This window comes from Artibeus jamaicensis, unplaced genomic scaffold (genome assembly GCF_021234435.1).
Source record: "Artibeus jamaicensis isolate MK-2021 breed Jamaican fruit bat unplaced genomic scaffold, CSHL_Jam_final contig_233, whole genome shotgun sequence".
Classification (NCBI taxonomy): domain Eukaryota; kingdom Metazoa; phylum Chordata; class Mammalia; order Chiroptera; family Phyllostomidae; genus Artibeus; species Artibeus jamaicensis.
In genome coordinates this window covers 49,030,134-49,047,871 of record NW_026521486.1, presented here as the reverse complement: position 1 = coordinate 49,047,871, position 17,738 = coordinate 49,030,134, and the positions used below count along the sequence as shown (strand labels likewise).

The following is a 17,738-nucleotide window of genomic DNA, read 5'->3' as shown; positions in this document are numbered from 1 at the left end:
AATCAATTAAACTTCATAAATCAGGTTTTCTTAAGAGCTTTAAACATCCTGCAAAGCAGACAAAATAAACAATATTACAATGATAGCCCCCAAAAGCCCATTTTAAAATAGCATCGTGAATTTAAGCATCTTTTGTCCTGTATCTCTGACATGGTTTTCTCCTTACTCTCTTTTCTTCCTCAGACAGTATTTTTCTGAAACTCGAGAGTTGAGTTTACCTGCTGTAGCAGGCTGGGCTGCAGACTGGGGTGACCAGAGACACCTTGGGCTGGGACCCCAAGGTCCTGGCAGGTGGAGCTTCCCAGTGGAGTCCCCTGGACTTCATTATGCAGCCCTTCCTTTGCCTATTTTATCAGGAACTCTCCTTTTTACATTTGGACCAATCATAGGTTCTGAATTTTTGTGTGACCCTAATCTTTTCCCCCAAATGACTCCAGTTCTGAGTGCCTTATCTTTGCAGCACAGCCCACTGTGCTGAGTGAGGCCTGGTCTGGTTCACTTAAGTCTAAAGCCCTTGGTCAATTGGTTAACTGGAATGACGTACCTCCTTGCCTTGTCATCGGCTAAGACCTGCGCTATTGTGAGCGAGGGCGCTGAAGCAAGGATCTAAGATGAGGCATAAAGGGCTTGAATTAGCACAGTGGCAATGGAAATACAATAGGGAAGGACAGTTTTCAGAGACTCCATTAAGGAGAAATTAACTTCTATTAAATGGGAGAGAATAGTTTACCTGATAGAATCACGTGGTAATACATGTGAAGGTCCTTTGTACCACAAAAGCACCATTAAATCCTAGTTGTTTTGCTTTTGTTGTTATGTTACAGTTCTGAGGTGGCCAAGGACAAAACCTCGGGGAGTTCACCCAGAGGAGAGGAGGCACGAAAGGAGGCTGGAGGACGAAGGGAACCGAGAAAGACTGGTCAAAAGAAGAACCTGGAGAGAGAGGTGTCGTGTGGACCGGGGGAGTAGGGAAGTTTTAGGGAGGTCCAAGAGAGGGGAGGTAAAGGTCCCAAGTGGGGGTGGTATGGGTGTGTTGGGAGGGAGAAAGGAAACACAAGAGGTGTGTGATATCTTAGACAGAATTGGCAGAGGGTGACGGCCTGGGTGTGCTGACAAGGGGCCAGAGGGGACGCTATTGGATTCTAAGGTCACACACCTGGGGGTGGTGGGCCTGGGCAGATGCAGGAAAGGAAGGTTAGGGGGGCACCTGGGTTCCTACAAGTCGCAGAACAGAGGCGTTCCCCGTGACTTCGTTTGACTATTCTCTGCAAACAGAGATGCTACTCTCGCAGTGGCTGCGTGGCCATCAGCCAGTTAGCGCAGCTCTCGCCTTGCTCTTGGCTGCCACCCTTCTGGTGGGAATCAGAACCAGAGAAGCCGAGCGCTGCCAGGGTCTTCAGAGGTCCTCTTCCTACCCCTCTACTCCAGCTGCCACCACCAAGTGGATGAGGCCAAAGAGCAGAAGTGGCAAGATGAGTGAGTGACAAAGCTGGGATTAGAATCCTTGTCTCCTGACACCCAATCTAATACATTGTACCCCTGTCACCTGTCACTCAACCTGGTGATCCTACGGCCAGAGGACTTGGACCCGTGACATCTAACACCACCTGGCTGCCTAGAGACTTTTCCAGATAAAGTGGGCTTTATTTTGGCTTGGCAGACCTAAAAGCCCTGGCCTTGGGGTAGGATTAGGGGACTTGGTGATGGTTATTGAGGATATGAGGCATCAGGAAAGATGAATCCTGTCTGCACTTAAGGGAACAAGGGTGATGTTTGGGAGATTTTAAGGGATAACAGGTTCAAGAGATGGAGGCAGGGGGACAGACACTAGAAGATGGGATCCCAGGCTCAACGAAGCCGTCTGGCCTGTGTGAGGAACGGAGAGCGAGGCAGTGTGCCCTGGGGATGTGTAGTTGAAGACCAAGTTCAGGAGGATGCCTTTAACCAACTTGAAAGAACCAGAGCCCAGCCTCCAAACTGGCAGCACCTCTGGGTCTCCCCTGGGCCTCTGACCACTCTCTTCTCCCTCCTCCCTGTGACTGCAGGTGGTAATTGCTCTCCATTTGGCGACTTCTTAGCTCATTAATTGCCTAAAGGAGAGCATCAGCCTAAGATGGGGGTGATTGGCAAAGAAAGTAATGGGGAAGGAGGATGCCAGGGGAATGGATACAGATCTGGACCAGAAATGGGGGGGGGGGGCTGGGTAATGGTGGAGGAGGGTGGGTCCTGTGTATCTGGCTTGAGTCGGCTGGATTGCTCTGCTCAGATCTAGTTTGGAGAAACTGCTTTTCAATTCCAACATGGACACCAATATTTTCATTCCCAGATACCCCCCTTCCCTGATCCAATCTCACTCTTCAACTCTGCTCCCCCACATCACCGCCCCCATCGCACTTGGGGTAGGCAGCCTCGAAGGTGACCTTTGCCTCCTGATATTCCAGCCCTAGCATACCCCTGCCCCTCACCTCTAGTGCATGCCATTCAGCAGCGGTGATGGGACGTTACACCAAGATTAGGCTATAAAGACACGGTGACTTCCATCTTGGATTCCCTCTCGCCTGCACTGGGGAAAGCCAGCCGCCCCGTGGAGAGGCCCACATGGCAAGGAACGATGCCCAGCAAGGTCCAGGAGCCCAGAGAACTGAATCCTGCAAACAACCCTTTATGTGAGCTCGGAAACAGATCCCCCTCCTGGGGAGACTGAGGGGAGATCGCAGCCTTGCTGTCCCTGGATCCCCAGCCCTGAGAACCACGACATAACAAATGTGTTGCTTTGAGCCATTGAGTTTTGGGGTAATTTGTTATGCAGCAATGGATAATCGATACAACCACCATCCCCACCACCACTATCATCACCACTGTCACCATCATTACCACCCGCCACCCTCACAACTACCGTCACCAAGCCCCCAAACTCCCACTACAGCCATCATCACTGTCCCCACCGTCCCCACCTCCACTCTAAACCTAAACATGGGCTGTCCCGTGAGCACCCACGTCACCTCGGCTGCGGGGGTCTTTCTAATGTACAGCCTGCGCCAGGCCGTATGTGGGATATCAGAGCTGGGGGACATAGTCCAAGCCCCTAAGAATCAGCTGGGGAATCAGGATACATTTATAAAAAGTGACTAGAAAGTCCAGGAAATCTATGCTCGTTGCCACTTTGGGTAGTAAGGAGGACTGCATGGAGGAGGGGTCCTAATCTAGTCCTCAAAGGATCTGTGATATCTGGATAGGCAGAGGGGGAGGGGACACATGAGTCAGCTTGAGGTGCCAGGGAGAAAATGAAGTGAGGAGAGCTGGCCAGAGGGAGGGACCGTGCCAGGGAGTGGTGGGAAATGAGGTCGGAACCAGAAAAGATGCACATGGAGGTGCAGTGCATTTGTTCAGGGCTCCACACTTTCCAAAGCATTCTCTGCGTTCAGCTGGCTGGGCGGTGCAGCCCTGCCCAGTGTCCCAGCTCTGCCGCAGGGAGCCGGGTCTGGAACTGAAGGCTTGAGCCTTCTGCTCCAGTGGGAGGCAATGAGGAATGATGGGATCCAGCCGACCTGAGTCACAATTCTTTGCAACTGCTAACAATAGGCAAATTATTCAACCTCTCTGTCAATCATACCTACCTCTCAGGCTGTTGTATAGACCAGATATCATCTGAGAAACACTGCATGTGTTTCCGGGCACATGGCAGCCTGGAAACACGTGTTAACTCTATCTTCCACCCTCTCCTCACCTTCTTCTATCCAGCACCTTGTCATTCACCTGGAGGCTAGACGGAAGGTCATCCAAGAAGGGTGCGCCCTTTACGTGTGGACACATTGGTAGGAAGAGTTATGGAGGAGACACTATTATCGATCAGCTGCTTCTGAAAACTCTCACTTGAGAATGTCTTTTGGGATTGGTCCAGGAGAGTTGACTCCTCAGTTTAGACCTGTGTGACTGAGAAATCACCTCACCTGCCTTTCCCCCGAGACCATGTCCTCCACCACGTGGGGAGGACAGAGCCCAGACCTAGGATCCCAGGGCCAGAAGGAACCCTCTGGGGCTCCCGGATGAAGCTTAGGCTCACCCTTCAGCCGGGGAGCATGCCATGAATTCCACATAACAAAGAGACGATGCCATCCTCACAACTGTTTACGGAGTTCATATCCCCAGCTTTGTTTATCCTCACCAAACACTGGGACGTGGGCCCCATTATTGCTTCACCCCACCCTGCAGGTGAATAAACGGCACCTCAGAGAGGTTAAGTGATGTTGCCCAAGACCACTGAAGCAGTGAGTGGGGAGCTGACCCCAGGTCTCAGGATGCCAAATGCCATCTTGTCCCCCGAGCCCACACTGCCTTAAAGCTCTGAGAGGCTCAGTGACTTGCATGAAGTCCCTCGGCTTGGACGCAGTAGGGGGGTGGTTAGAACCCAGGCCTTCTCCCCAGCCCCTAGAGCTGTGTTCTTTCTGCTCCATCAGCCTGCACCGGGTAGAAAAATTGCTTTAGAGAAACAAGTTTGGCAGTGGGGAGGGAGAAACGATGGCAGGGGAGGGAGGAGAGAGCTGGAACCCTGCGGGTGACTGGGGAGGGGTTGGTTGGAGATGGGAGGCTGGGACACCAGGGTTCCCGGTTGGCTGGGGCGGGGACCAGCCCTCCCCACTTGGTCAGGCCTGGGGCTGCAGGCTGCTAGTGCTCCTCCATCAAGACCCCCTGAGAGCCCGAAATCAAATATTCCTCCTCCCCTGCTCGGGCAGTCTTATTGCCTCTGACAGCAAATGTATTGCTCTAATCTTTTCTCATTTTGCCAGGATGGGCTACATTCTGACCTCCCTCCCAGCCTTGAAGGCTTGAAGGAGGCGGAGGGATGCACCCAGGTGGGAGGGAAGTGCAGGGGTTGGGCTACAAAAGGGGCAGCTGCGGCGACCCTAGATTTGCTGTGGCTTTGTCTCTAGAAGGCTAAAAGAGACTGCAGAATTTGGAGACCTCTGGGGGACCCCATGACTGAGGGTCCCCCTTTGAAAGCACAAGGCTTGGTGGGCAATGGAGAAGCTAGTTTGGCCCCAAGGAAACAGGCCTCTGCAGCACAGACAGACTTGGCGGTGGAGTGGGGGGTGGGGTGCTTGGGAGGCAGTCCTGTAGAGATGGGGGAAGGCCGGGTGTACCCACCCTCTCCGGAGTGACTGGCCTGCCCCGCCTGTCCTGCTGTCCACTCTGCTGCTCAGAGAAGCCTTGCCAATATGAACGCCCCCGCTCCTCTGGCTGCCTCTCCTGCTGGCCTTTCCTGCTTTGATGAGCCCTCAGGCTTGGCAAACCTCCGAAAAGCATCTCGGAAGGTCCAGAGGTTTAGGGGAATGGGAGAAGCAGGGTTTGGGAGGCACTCATTTTGGGGGGCAGGCTGGTGCCCAGAACCCAGGCAGAAGGGAGAGGGGCTGCGTAAGGCAGGGTGATTGTGGGAAGGATTTGATGCTCAGAGACAGCTGGGGGTCCATGAGAAGGACACAGATGAGTGGAGCCTGGCCAGGGAGGAGAAGGGCGTGGCACATCTAGAGGAGTGAGGCAGGCAGAGGAGCGGGGTGCCCAGGGCTGTGGTGTGAGGAACTTGGAGGGACCCCTGTGTATATGTGTCTGTATGTCTGTTTGTCCTAGGGTCCCAGTGTCCCACTGTGGTGAGCAACTGTCAGTCCGGATGCTCCTTCAGATGGGGCTGCAAAGTTTTCGGGATCCTGACAGTTTATGAATGTGATAGGGCCTCTGGAATGTATGTGTGGGAGCCCACTTCTCTCCCTGAGGTTCTCTGGCCCTTGCCAGGGAGAAACTGGTGACTGAAGAGGTGGAACTGGGTCAGAGGTCCGCCTAGGGTTCTGCTGGATTAGGGGTGAGTGAGGGGGCACCTCTCTCCAAGAGAGTGGAGAGAGGGCGTGGCCTCGCCTGCCTCCCCTCCGGCCAGCAGCTGCTGCCTCCAGGCCCGCATCTGAGCATGGGGCCTTTCATAATTATTTCCCTTCTAGACAGAACGCCCTGCCTGGACTGCCCTTCCTCCTCCTTTGTCACCAGCTTCACCCTCAGAAAGACTCCCCTTCCTCCACAGGTCTCCGTCTGCTCCCTGTACTCCCGAGGTTCGTGCCAAAGCCACTCGCTTGGGATGGCATCGTGGCATGTTTGGTAGCTTTTCTTCCCTCGTTCCCTTTCCCATGCCTGAGGATAGCTGGTGAAGTGCGAGCGACTTTCTACAAGGCAGGCCAGGAACTGGAGATCAAGGTCCAACCAGATGGGAATTACCATTCACTACTAGATACACACAGGTGTATGCACAGTGCTGAGTGACCTGGGACAGGTCACTGTCCCTTCTGGGTCCCTCACCTCCCCCAGCTCTGGAGATACATTTCTTTTACAGGGCCTTCTATGTAACAGGTCCCAGCTGTGATCAACACACCCAGGACTGGAACCTTGGCCCGCCCTCTCCAGGGAGGAGCAGCCTTCTTGCCCAATGGCCTCAGTTTCCACATTGCACAGGGCTGCAGCGCCCCCTAGTGGCGTAACACCAAGGCTCCGGGGCAGCTGTAAGAGGCCTCAGGGGGCATTTCCAAGAGACCTTTCCAACCTTTTCAGTTCCAAAGATTTTTTTTTTTTGATAGCTGTTGATTGAGGAAACCCATAACGACTGCATTCTAGATCACATCATTAAAATTCACTGGTATTTTATTCATCCCCCAGCAATCACATTTACACGTCAATCTGTTACACACAGATGGATTACTTATAGTTTCTACGGAGCCAGGGCTGAATCTCCTGTGATCACTTCAAGGCTGCTGCACTTTGGGAACCACACATTCGAACCACTCCTCAAGACACAGATGAGGATACAGGCCTAGGAAAGGGAAGAGATTGGTTTGAATGCACACAGGTAGCGAGGGGTTGCACCAGAATTTGAATTTAGGTGGATATTTGCCACAGGGACCACCATCAACCCTACAGGGGCCTAAACAGAAGAGTTGCAGGCTGAGTGTTTGGGGAAGGAGAACAGGACCATCTCTGAGAGGTGCAGAGAGCCCCCATCCTGTCTTCTTCTCATTTCGATTTGGGTAAATGACACCTAGAAAAGCTGCAAAAGGGACCTAAGGGCAAAAGAACAAACAGGGATGAGTGGAGAGCAACCAGCTCTGCTTCAAGCCCTATCTATGCACCCCCCAACACACACACACACAATGCCCAGATTGTACAGGCTCTAGGCAAGTCATTTAACTTCTCTAAGGCTCTGCCTTCTCCTCTGTAAAATGGAGGGAACTAGAAGTCGACATTCCCCTCTCTGTGGGAATGATGCTTTTCTTCCCCACAGGACAGTTGGGAGAATCTCATGAAATGTGTACGGAAGTTCCAGGTAAATTGAAAGTAATTGGGGAAGGGAACTCTGCATCCATAATCTCATTTTAAATCCTAAAATCAGCTCTGTGAAGTAGGTTTCATTATTCTCATTTAACACTGGAGGGAACGGAAGTTGAACAGAGTAGGGGAGAGCCCACATTTGACCCCAGGTCTGACTCCTCTGAGAACTGGCTCTTGACTTGACTTTGAGGATGAACAGAAGTGTTACTTGCTACAATTTACTTACACTTCTGGTCTTTTAAAAAAAAGAATTAGCAACTTTCCTCTCCCTCCTCTCAAAACTGTCTCTCTATAGTCCCAGCCACCTTGAACCCAGAGTAGCCATTCATCCTCTGAGTAAAATGCAGGCAGGCAGTGGCTCTTGCTTGGAGCAGGGTTAGCTGAGGTGGGCACAATGAGGAGGGAACACAGGAGTGTGCAGGGGAGAGTGAGGGCAATAGGAGGCTAATGGGTCCCAAACCTGTTTGCACCTCAGAATCACCTGGGAAGTTTTTAGAAAGTCCCTGAGCCTTATTCTTCATGAGTTTAAGCTTCGGATCCACATTTTTGGATGCACGTAAGCAGCAGGGCTTGAGAAGGGGTTGACAAGAATATGTCACCTTCTTGGATGCAGCCTTTCAATAGCTATTATAAAGCAGTGGGGTCTCCAGTGTGGTCCCCAGATCAGTAGCATCAGCATCACCTGGAAATGTGTTAGAGATGCAAATTCTCAGGCCCCACCAAAGACCTACTGAATCAGAAACTCTAAATCAGTGGGGCATGCCAATCTGTGCTTTAATAAGAGCCCTTAGGGGATTCTGGTGTACCTCGATGTTTGAGAACCGCTGGCATAGGGCTGGGACCTCCTGAAGGCCAGGGGTGTTGACAGAGATGGGAGGAGGTGGGGATGGATGAGCTGTGGCCTCTTTTGAATGAGGCTGGAGTCTGGTGGAGAGGAGTTCATTCCTCCATAACTACACCCCCTCCCTCAAGCAAGGCTCCTCAGAGCCTGGGCATCTGGGAGAGGCACAGGTGTGTTTCTGAGGGGGACTTTGTTCTGTCAGAGCCTGATTGGTTCCAACACTTTACTCATTGTGAGAGGGTAATTCCTAGGCATGAAGTGGGGAAACCACGGATTTGGGGTGTTTTGTTTTTGGGGGGAGAGGGAAAAGGATCGTCAGAAGCGAGGAAAGAGACAGGAAGACAGACACAAAGTAACTACTACTACTTACATCCCATTTCATCTCCCCAACAGCCCTTCACGCTGTAATCACCACCCGCATTTAACAGACAGGGGCATGAGGGCACAGAGAAGCCAAGGTGCCCATCACACAGGTCATGAGTGATGGAAGTAGACCTGGAACCAGGGTCCCCAGAACTTCAGAGCCCGTGCACTTAACCAGTAAGCTTTCTTACCTTCTTAGAGAAATAAAAAGTACAGGCCTGCCATTTTGCTCAAAAGCCTTCAATGGTTCACTAGTGCCCCGAAAATTAAATTAAACTTATTTGGGTTCGTATTCAAGGTCTGACACACTATGGCCTCAAAATTTCTTCCAGTCTTCCCCCTTCCCTCTAATCAGGACCCTGCACTTCAGCCACTCTGGATTTTCTCCTTTTTATTTCCTGACTACTTTACTCCCCACGCTCCTCCCCATCCTTCAAAGCTCAAACGCCTCTTCGTCCAGGTAGACGGTCCAGATTCCAAGGCGGAAGCGGGGTCTCTCTCAACCCGCAGAACACAGTCCGCACCCCGGCACACTGCTGTTTGTCCCACACCACGCCCTTCCAGCTCAGCCTGGAACGCAGCAGTGGTCAAAACGTCTTGGTTGAACTGACCAAGGAGACAGTAGTTCTTGAATGGAGGTAGGGAGTGAGATCTCTGGAGACGGAGACAAACGCGACGGGCCCGGGAGAGAGAAACCACGGCGCGTGTGTTGGGGGTGGGAATGAAGAGGAACCTTGGGCGGTGACCAGACGGACCGCGGCCCGGCACCCCCCACGCCCCGCCCCGCCGGGCCTTCCCCACTTCCCGGGGACGGACCGCGAGTCCGCGGCGGCTGCCGGGCCAGCGGCGGGCCCCTGGAGCGGGGCGGGGGGCGCGCGGCGGCGGGCGCTGCGCGCTCGGGCGGTCACCCGCGTCCCCCATTAGCATAAATCCCATTAGCGGCTGGCGGCGCGAGGCGGCGGCACCGCGGGCGGCAGGAGCGGGGTCGCGGGCGGCCCTCCCCGCGCGCGCGGGCAGAGGGGCGGCTGGCGACGTGACTACCGTCCCCTCCGACGGCGCGTTCCGGCAGAGAAGCCCTTTACAGCCATTACCTCGCTGGCGCCACAGAACCACCCGGCGGGCCTGGCTCTCCAGACCCGGGAGATTAAATCACCAGGCCAGGAGCGCGCCTCCGAGAAGTGGCGGAGCGGAGAACCCAGTCTGTGGTTTCTGGCAGCACATCTCGTGCTTTTCCCGTTACAGGTGCAGCCCCAAGAAAGCCTTCCCACCGAAAGAACTATACGTTTATACTTTGGGAAGGAGGGGGTTAGACACTTCGACAGCCCCCCAACCCTTACCTTTTCTGTACCCATTTCTTACCAGGCTGGTGCAGCAGGGAAGGGGGCCGAGTGAAATGGGGGGGGGCTCGGTGGCGCTTTGGTTGGAGGGAGGTGTAGGGTGAACGGTGTTTCCAACCCCCTACTGGTCACGTGGGACGCAGGGATTGGGAGGTGGGGTGGAGTGCTACCGCTATACCATTGACCTCTTCCGCTTACTCTAATGGCTACTTATGGCAGAGTAAATAAGCAGTAAATAAAAGGAGTACACTCTTCTTTTTTGGAAGTTTATAGTTCAGCAAAGAAAAGCAAGAATGTTTACTGAGCACTTACTGTGTGCCCGGAACTGTGCTAAATTCTTTACATAGATATCTCATTTCTTCCTCTCAACAACTCTGTGAAATAGGTATTATTGGGATTTCCTTTGATGGGCGAGTGAGTAAAGGCACAGATGACTTTTGAAAGGCCAGACGACTGGTAACTGGAAGAACAGGGAAGACAACGAATGAAGGGGAGAACAGCTTGCTAGGAGAGCTTATTGGAAAGGCATGGCCGCAGGCCTCAGAGAACTCCCTGCCAAAGGTAGAAAACACTTAAGCTACCTAGCAGGGTGAGTAGAATTTAACCAGGTGAAGAGGTAGCAGGATCCAGACCTGCAAATGCCAGAGGGTCAGGAAGTGCAGCTCCAGGAAGTGCAGCTCCAGGTGCGAGGGTCAGGTGAGGGGATCGCTATTAAGGATTTTGGTCTTTGTTGAAGAGGAAGTTGAAGTCATTAATGGTTTTAAGCAAGAGACAGGCATGATTAGAATCGCATCTTTAAAAAGATCACTCAGGGTGTGAATGAAAATGGGGAGGAAACAGTTTTCTTGGTGGTTTGGACTGCCAAATTGGACAAGGGTAGTGCCACTAGGAAGGAGAAAAGTGGGCACATAGAAGAAATACGTAGCAGTTGCACTCAATAATAGGATATGGAGTGAGAGAGGGAGAAAACTGAGTCATTTTACAGCCCCTTCTCTCCCTCTTCCCCAGGTCCAATCATTTAATAAGTCCATTTAATTTCATGACTGATTATCCCGTCTGTCCCCTCCTTTCCATCCCTACTGCCACTGGCCTAATTCAGCTTTCATCCTCTCTCCCTAATGATAAGAAAAAACCTTTCAATTTTTAAATTTAAATTTTATTTTTCAATTACAGTTTACATTCCACATGAGTTTGTATTAGTTTTGTTGGTGGCGAGAATGGCATTGAGTGTTAGACTAGTGGGGTCAGACCGGACCTTGGTTCAGCCAATGCAGTACCTGAGTTCTGGCTAAGACAAAAATGTAGAGAAACACAAGTTTAGAAAGTCACAGAGGTAGAAGTGAGCTGTAGAAGAAATGGGCTCAGGAAACAAGTTATAGAGGCAAAAGAAAGGCTCTTGGAGCTTAGGAGAAGGAGAGAAAGGGGGAAGGAGAGGGGGTAGGGAAGGGGCAGGCCTGCTCCGGAGAGGGACGGCTCAAGCTGGGTCCTCCGTGTTAAGGGTTTCTAAGGGTGAAGATTTTAGGGGAGGTCCCAGGGGAGGATCTCAGTAGACTATTCATCAGCTGCCCTTTCATGGTCCAAAAAAGACCAATTGGTCAGCTCCAGGGCAGGGGGTCATTGGTTAGTGTAGCTGGTCCTGAAGTCAGAGTAACGGTCTAGTGTCCCTTGTCTGTTTTTGCTGCTTTTCTGGGCGTGGAGCAGAAACACAACTTAGGCCTAGATGTTATCCCTAAGGGTTAACGGTTAAGGGAGTGGCCATGCAAGGGCCCACATGACAGTTGCATGAGGCCACTCTCCAGTTCCTTGTTCCTCCTCTGAGGGGTCTACCGCATGACTAGCGACATGCCAGGGGAGGGAAGATCAGGGGGTCTAAACTGCATGACCAGCGGTGTGTTATGGGAGGAAAGGTTACCCTGGGAATGAGGTCCTTGTTTTCCCAGTTTTGCACGTTTGCTAGGCACCTGGGACTTTCTGTACTGGTGACTTTCTGTACCTGGCCCAGTGTCCTTGCTCTGCTCATATCTAACTGCTGACCACAGTTTTAGGTGTCTGGCAGGGTGGTTGGACAATCGCATAGTTTACGAAGTGCCCCTACCGATATTTCCAGTCCTCACATGGCACTGTACATGCTTATTACAATATTATTGACTGTATTCCCTATGCTGTACTTTATGTCCCTGTGACTATTTTGTAACTATCATTTTGTGTTTCTTCTTTTTATTAAATTTTTAAAAAATGTATTGAGTTTATAGAGGGAGAAAGAGAGAGAATGAGAGAAACATTGATTTGTTGTTCTGCTTATTTATGCATTCATTGGTTGATTCTTGTATGTGCCCTGAACAGGGATTTGACCCACATCCTTGGGATATCAGGATGATGTTCTAACCAACTGAGCTACCCAGCTAGGGCCCAATTTGTGCTTCTTAATCTTTTCACCTTTTTCACCCAGTCCTCCAGCCCTCCCTCCTCTCTGGCAGCCATCAGTCTGTTCTCTGTATCAATGAGTCTGCTTCTATTTTGCTTGTTCATTTATTTTGTTCTTTAGATTGCACATATAAGTGAAATCATATGGTATTTGTCTTCCTCTGTCTGACTTATTTCACTTAGCATAATGCTCCCTAGGTCCATCCATGCTGTTGCAAATGGTAAGATTTCATTCTTTTTTTTAATGGCCAAATAATATCCCATTTTATCCATGTACCAAAACTTTTTTTCCAGGTTCATAACTTATTGTACAAATTGAATATCACATGGTGAGTTGACATTAGCTTCTCCAGGCATGGGAATTAATAGATGATGTACAATTTAAAATCCTTTATGTTGCTTTCAAAGCTGGAGTTTTTTAGAGCTTAATTTGCAATGTGAAATCCACAAAGCAATGTCTCCATATATGCCCAGACTATAATTCATTCTACCTGTGAGAGTATAATAGTGGAATATTTTTTGATACCAGTAAAATGGAATTGGGCATCAGTTTCTGGAGCTTCCACGATTTCAGTCTTGCAGAAAGCACACATTCTGCAGGCTGTGCCCATCAGCACACACAGCTCCTCCTCAGCCTGCCGTGCACCAGCTATCAGCAGCATTTGGGTTACCTCCGTATCTAAGCAAGGGTTTTTCTACCCTAGGTTTTTCGGTCTCTAGACTATCCTCCATACTGAGCATATGATCTGTGTAAAATGCAGGCCTAGTCACAGTCAATCCAAGCCCCTTTGTCTTGTCATTGTGCTTATTACAGGGTGAAGTCCAATCCCTTCCTAGTCTGTTTCCAACATATTTTCTAGCTTCTCCTTCCCCTCTTCAGGCCAGAGCTGCCTAAGAGGCGTCACACTCACTGAACCCACAATGTCACCTGCATGTTGAAGTAAATGTTCCCTCACAGCCCTAAACCTTCGGAAATTATTTGCTTGTATATTTATTAAATATACCGGTGACTCATTCCTGAAAGGTCACATGATCTTCCAGTTGTCAGGAGTTTGCCACCCCTTTCTGTCTGGTAAATTTCTATTCACACATCAAGACCCAGCTCAGATATCAAGTAAGTCTCTGCAGGCTTGTCCAACACTCCCACTCCCAAGAGAGGATTAAATGCTTCCTTGTCTGTTTCTAAAGCACTTTACACAATTCTGTCCTAGTGTTCACTTCATTGTACTGCTACAGATGTCTGAGAGACAGGCTAATGCAGTCGACAGGCTAATGCTCCTGACCTCAGAGGGTTGTTGGAGGTTTAAATGGGATAATATATTGTATGTATAGTTAATATTTCCTTTTCTTCATCTCTTTCCTAACAATAATAATAACAATCTGTATTACACCTAACAAAGTATAAACTTTAATTGTGTTCCATACAATTTCTTGTTTTATCTGGGAATAAACCTGTGAAATAGGGATGGTACTATTATTTCTATTTTAAAGTTGCAGAAAGGGATGTACAGAAGGGGAAAAAAGTGATAATGCAGACAGTTTGGTGGTTTGCTGCTACGCAAAAGTGCTCCATTAGTATTTGTTTAAATGGAATCAAGCTTTCTGCTTTTAAAATCTGTGATCTTTCCTTTAAAGCACACTATTTCTTCTGAGCTATAGCTAGTATTTTTTCCAATTGTGGGTAGGTAATCATTATTTACTAATAAATTCAATGAAGTAGGGACAACTAGGATGGGAGGGAAAGAGAATAGAAAAGTTCAGAGTACATGTAATAAGGATAAGCAGAGTTCTGTGATAGCTGGTTGTAATGTAAAATGTATTTCTCACCGTTGGTCTTGGAAGAAAATAATGAAAGTCCCATACTAGCACAATGCCAAGTTCTAAATGAATGTTTTTTAAATGGAATTATAGGACTTTCATTTTGTATTTACTTTTGTTTACCCGAGCTGTTTCCTTCATTCACAGCTACTGGAAAGCAAAGATCATATCATCTTTATTATTCTGATTCCTAGTAGAGTGCTCATTACGAATTTGGTGCACTTAATAAATGCCACGTCAAATTAAAACCTGGATGAATGCATCAATGAATGAAGACCGACTATAGCTCAGTAAGTTTGGTTTGAGCTAGTGACTGTTCTATCTCCTTCCAGACTTCTCTCTATTCGACAGCGAGACCTGATACTAAATTGATACTTTCTAAGAGCCCTCCATCTCTGTCTGGGGGAAACAGTGAGACTACGAATTTGTTCTGAAGAACTATCACTTGCCCTTAGTCAACATGGTGACTAAGTCTCGAAAGGGTTCGTGGCGGGGGAAGAAAACCGGACTGTTGACCTTAGTCAAAATGGCCGCCCTTGGCTTCGCTGTTGAGAATGCGCATGCTTAGTTTCGTCCCAGCCCCTCCTCCTTGGGCCTAATGTGCAGCGCAGAGGGACAGCGCGGGAGGAATAAATTTCTCTGTGATTGGTTGGTGCAGGATTTCAAACTAGAGCTGGCGGTCCAGTGCTGCTCTGCCGTTGGCGGCGCGAAGGGAAGCGGAAGGCTACCAGGTGGGGTTCGGTGGCCCCGAGTAAGTGGGCCCTGGGGGTTGCGAGAAGACGTTCCATTCGCGCTGTATTTGTGGTAGGAGGGAGAGCGTTGGAAGCGGCGAGCCGTGGCCGCCGCGCGTGTAGGGGAGAAAGCGGCCCCTCCACTGGGACTTCGGCCGGGTCCGGAGCGGGAGCTGTCTGAATGGGTGGTGTCGGGGGTTGGGGGTTTCTTCCTTGGCGCCGTGTTATGTAGAAAGCCAAGACAAGACGTCTTTTTGAGGTGGTGGCTCGAACGGGGCAGGGGCCACCCCAAACCACCTAGGTAAGGGCCACCCCCATCCTTTTCGGAAGAACAGGGATTTTTCTCAGGAAAGACCCTGGTGTTTGAGAGGCCGCAGCCCCTGAAAGTGGAGTTCCTCTTCCCTGTGGGCTGTGTGTGTCTAAGTAGGCTGGCAGAGGCAAAGACATCTTGCCGTTCCCGTCCTAATTCTTATCCTAGGTAACAACGAGGCCTTACTTTCACACTTTCACGTGATTTCTTTCGTAGGCGGTATGTGGGGTGGGTGGAAAGATAAGCCTTTTTTTTTTTTTTTAAGAATTGTCATTCTCTGTAATGAGAAAGCGCCTTTCCTATAGCTTAATCGTTCAACAAGTATTTATTAAGTGCAAAATGTTAAGTACAAGACAGTCTTCTTTGGTTTTAAAGGAGCTTGTAATTTGGGAGTGATAGAACTGAAAAAGATGACTGCGGTGAATCTCATAGGCCTATACACTGTTAAGAGCACTGTACCTTAGTACAGACCTTTTAGAAAATATTTTGGCAATACTTATCAAGGGCTATAAGAGGTTTTTACTTTTTATACCTTGAAATAGTAATCCCAGCCTTGGAAATATAAGGAACACTGTCTACAGTGATGTTCAATTCATTCAGTGAATATTTATGTATTAATTATTTGCTGAGTGTCAGGCACTGTTCTGGGCATTATGAACAGAACTCACAAAAATCTTTGCTTTCTTGGAACTTAAACTATTGGGGAGACAAACAATAAACAAAATAAATAAGGTAATATGTAAGTATGTTAGATGGAGTAAACACTTTGGAGCAAAATAAAGCAGAGTTGTTGGGGGCTTGGGGAAGCCCGCAATTTGAAATAGGATTACTAGGAAAGACTTCACTGAGAAATGAAGTCTAAAGGAGGTGTGTGAGTAACCATGCAAGAGGATCTAGGCACATGTAACTGAAAAACTGGAAATTCCCTAAATGTCCACAGAAGAGGTTAAACAACTTCATCAACTTTGGAACTTAATGGAAACATGCAAGGGGGGGGGGGGGAGCAGAATACAGTCTTTGATTGCAATTCTCTGAAGTAAATGAGTGCATAATGGGCAAAGTTTAGGTAAGCAGGTGTGTATAGTTATTTAGGATGGTGAGGTTTAGTTGCACTATTAAAAATTAATTTTTTGAATATAGAAAATTAACAATACGAGGCAGTGTTTTATATTTGCCAAGTGAATGTTGTAGATAAAGAAGAGATCATTTTTTGGAAAAGATTTTATATATTTTTAGAGAGGGGAAAGGAGGGAGAGAAACATAGATGAGAGAGAAAAACCTCAATTGGCGGCCTGGCAGACCTGACCTCCAACTGGTAGAAACCCAGGTGTGTGCTCTGACTGGGAGTCGGAACCAGCAGTGACCTTTTGCTCTGCGGAATGGTACCCCACCTAATGAGCCACACCCATCGGGGCTAGAAGAGATCATTTTGGACTGAAATGGTTAGAGAATGCTTCAATGAATTGGTAAGACGTATACTAGATGTTGAAGAATAGAAGACTTCATAAAGGGAATTCACAGTTGAAAAAGAAGAACCTGGTATACTGAACTCGTAATAATTTTCTGAAAAATAATTCAGCTTGCCCCTTTTTTGTAGTCTTCATTCATGTTGGCTTGAGGACGGTCTATTTACTCTTTCTGCAATTGATTTGCTCATAAGAACATTTGTTTTCAAGGTACTCCTTCTGCCTGCCAGTTGTATAGAGGCTTTTGATATGGTGAAGCAAGAGCTGGACATTTGAGGAAGACAGTTGTTCTGAAATGCTTTCATATAAAAGAATGCTGTTTTCCTTGGCAGCAGAGAACCTATATTGTTGATTTCTTGGGAATCTCCGGATTTAGTAATGTTTATGAGAATGTTTTTCATTAAAGCTCTTCCTGAAAAATTCAGGCAGTCTTCCATTGCTATGTCTTACAATATTTAACACCCTTGGTGCATCTAAAAACATGATGTATAGGTCTCTTAATAATGTTGTTTGTAGGGGGAGGGAGAAGAGGATAGAGACTTCCTCCAGGATACTCTGCAGTTAAGATGTAGTAGTCTGTTATTCTGAAGGACAGACATGTCTGTCCCTTGGCTGGGTGATTGAAATTAAACTGGGGACTAAAAGCAATCACATCAAGCTGAAACTCTTTCCCGGTGATGCAGAATTGCTCCCTTAGGGATACTCACATATTGGGAATCTGTAACATAGTGACTTCTCCACCTCTGGGGCTTCTCATCAATAACAGCTGAGATTTTCTAGCACCTTTTTGTTTAAAGTGCTCCACAAACTGATTTCCTGGTTCCACACAGGGGTCATTTCAGCTTCCCTGAAAGGCAACTGCCTCTGTAGTGAAAAGTGACAGCTGTTTTACAGCTGCAAAGCAATGTACTACAATATGACTTTGTTTTTGTTTCCTTTCATGTTAGTGTATCTCCTGGCTATAGAGCTAAATAATAAAGAAGTATTCATGAGGGTGAAAATGTGACCCAGCAGGAAAAATAAAACCATTTTCAATTGACATTGAATAGCATGAGTAATTTTCAACTTTTTGAGTTACAATATGGC

General features: G+C 48.6%; 1 protein-coding gene and 1 pseudogene across 9 annotated transcripts in view; one reads left to right on the top strand and one right to left on the bottom strand.

Annotated features, from left to right (window-relative positions):
* Nucleotides 1-17,738, top strand: part of RACGAP1 (Rac GTPase activating protein 1) — a 63,526-nt gene that overhangs the window by 9,751 nt on the left and 36,037 nt on the right. For 2 of the 9 annotated variants that reach the window (XM_053662070.1, XM_037136444.2), the window contains exon 3: nt 825-945. The exons of 1 other annotated variant lie outside the window; for it this stretch is intronic. In XM_053662070.1, the coding sequence (XP_053518045.1) occupies nt 825-945 (121 nt within the window). Of the gene's footprint in view, nt 1-824; nt 946-9,558; nt 9,809-14,775; nt 14,897-14,917; nt 14,950-15,053; nt 15,178-17,738 lie in introns of those variants that run through there. 6 more of the 9 variants (XM_037136481.2, XM_037136448.2, XM_037136473.2 and 3 more) reach the window with 6 other exon arrangements.
* Nucleotides 12,719-12,989, bottom strand: LOC119041573 (ATP synthase membrane subunit K, mitochondrial-like; annotated as a pseudogene).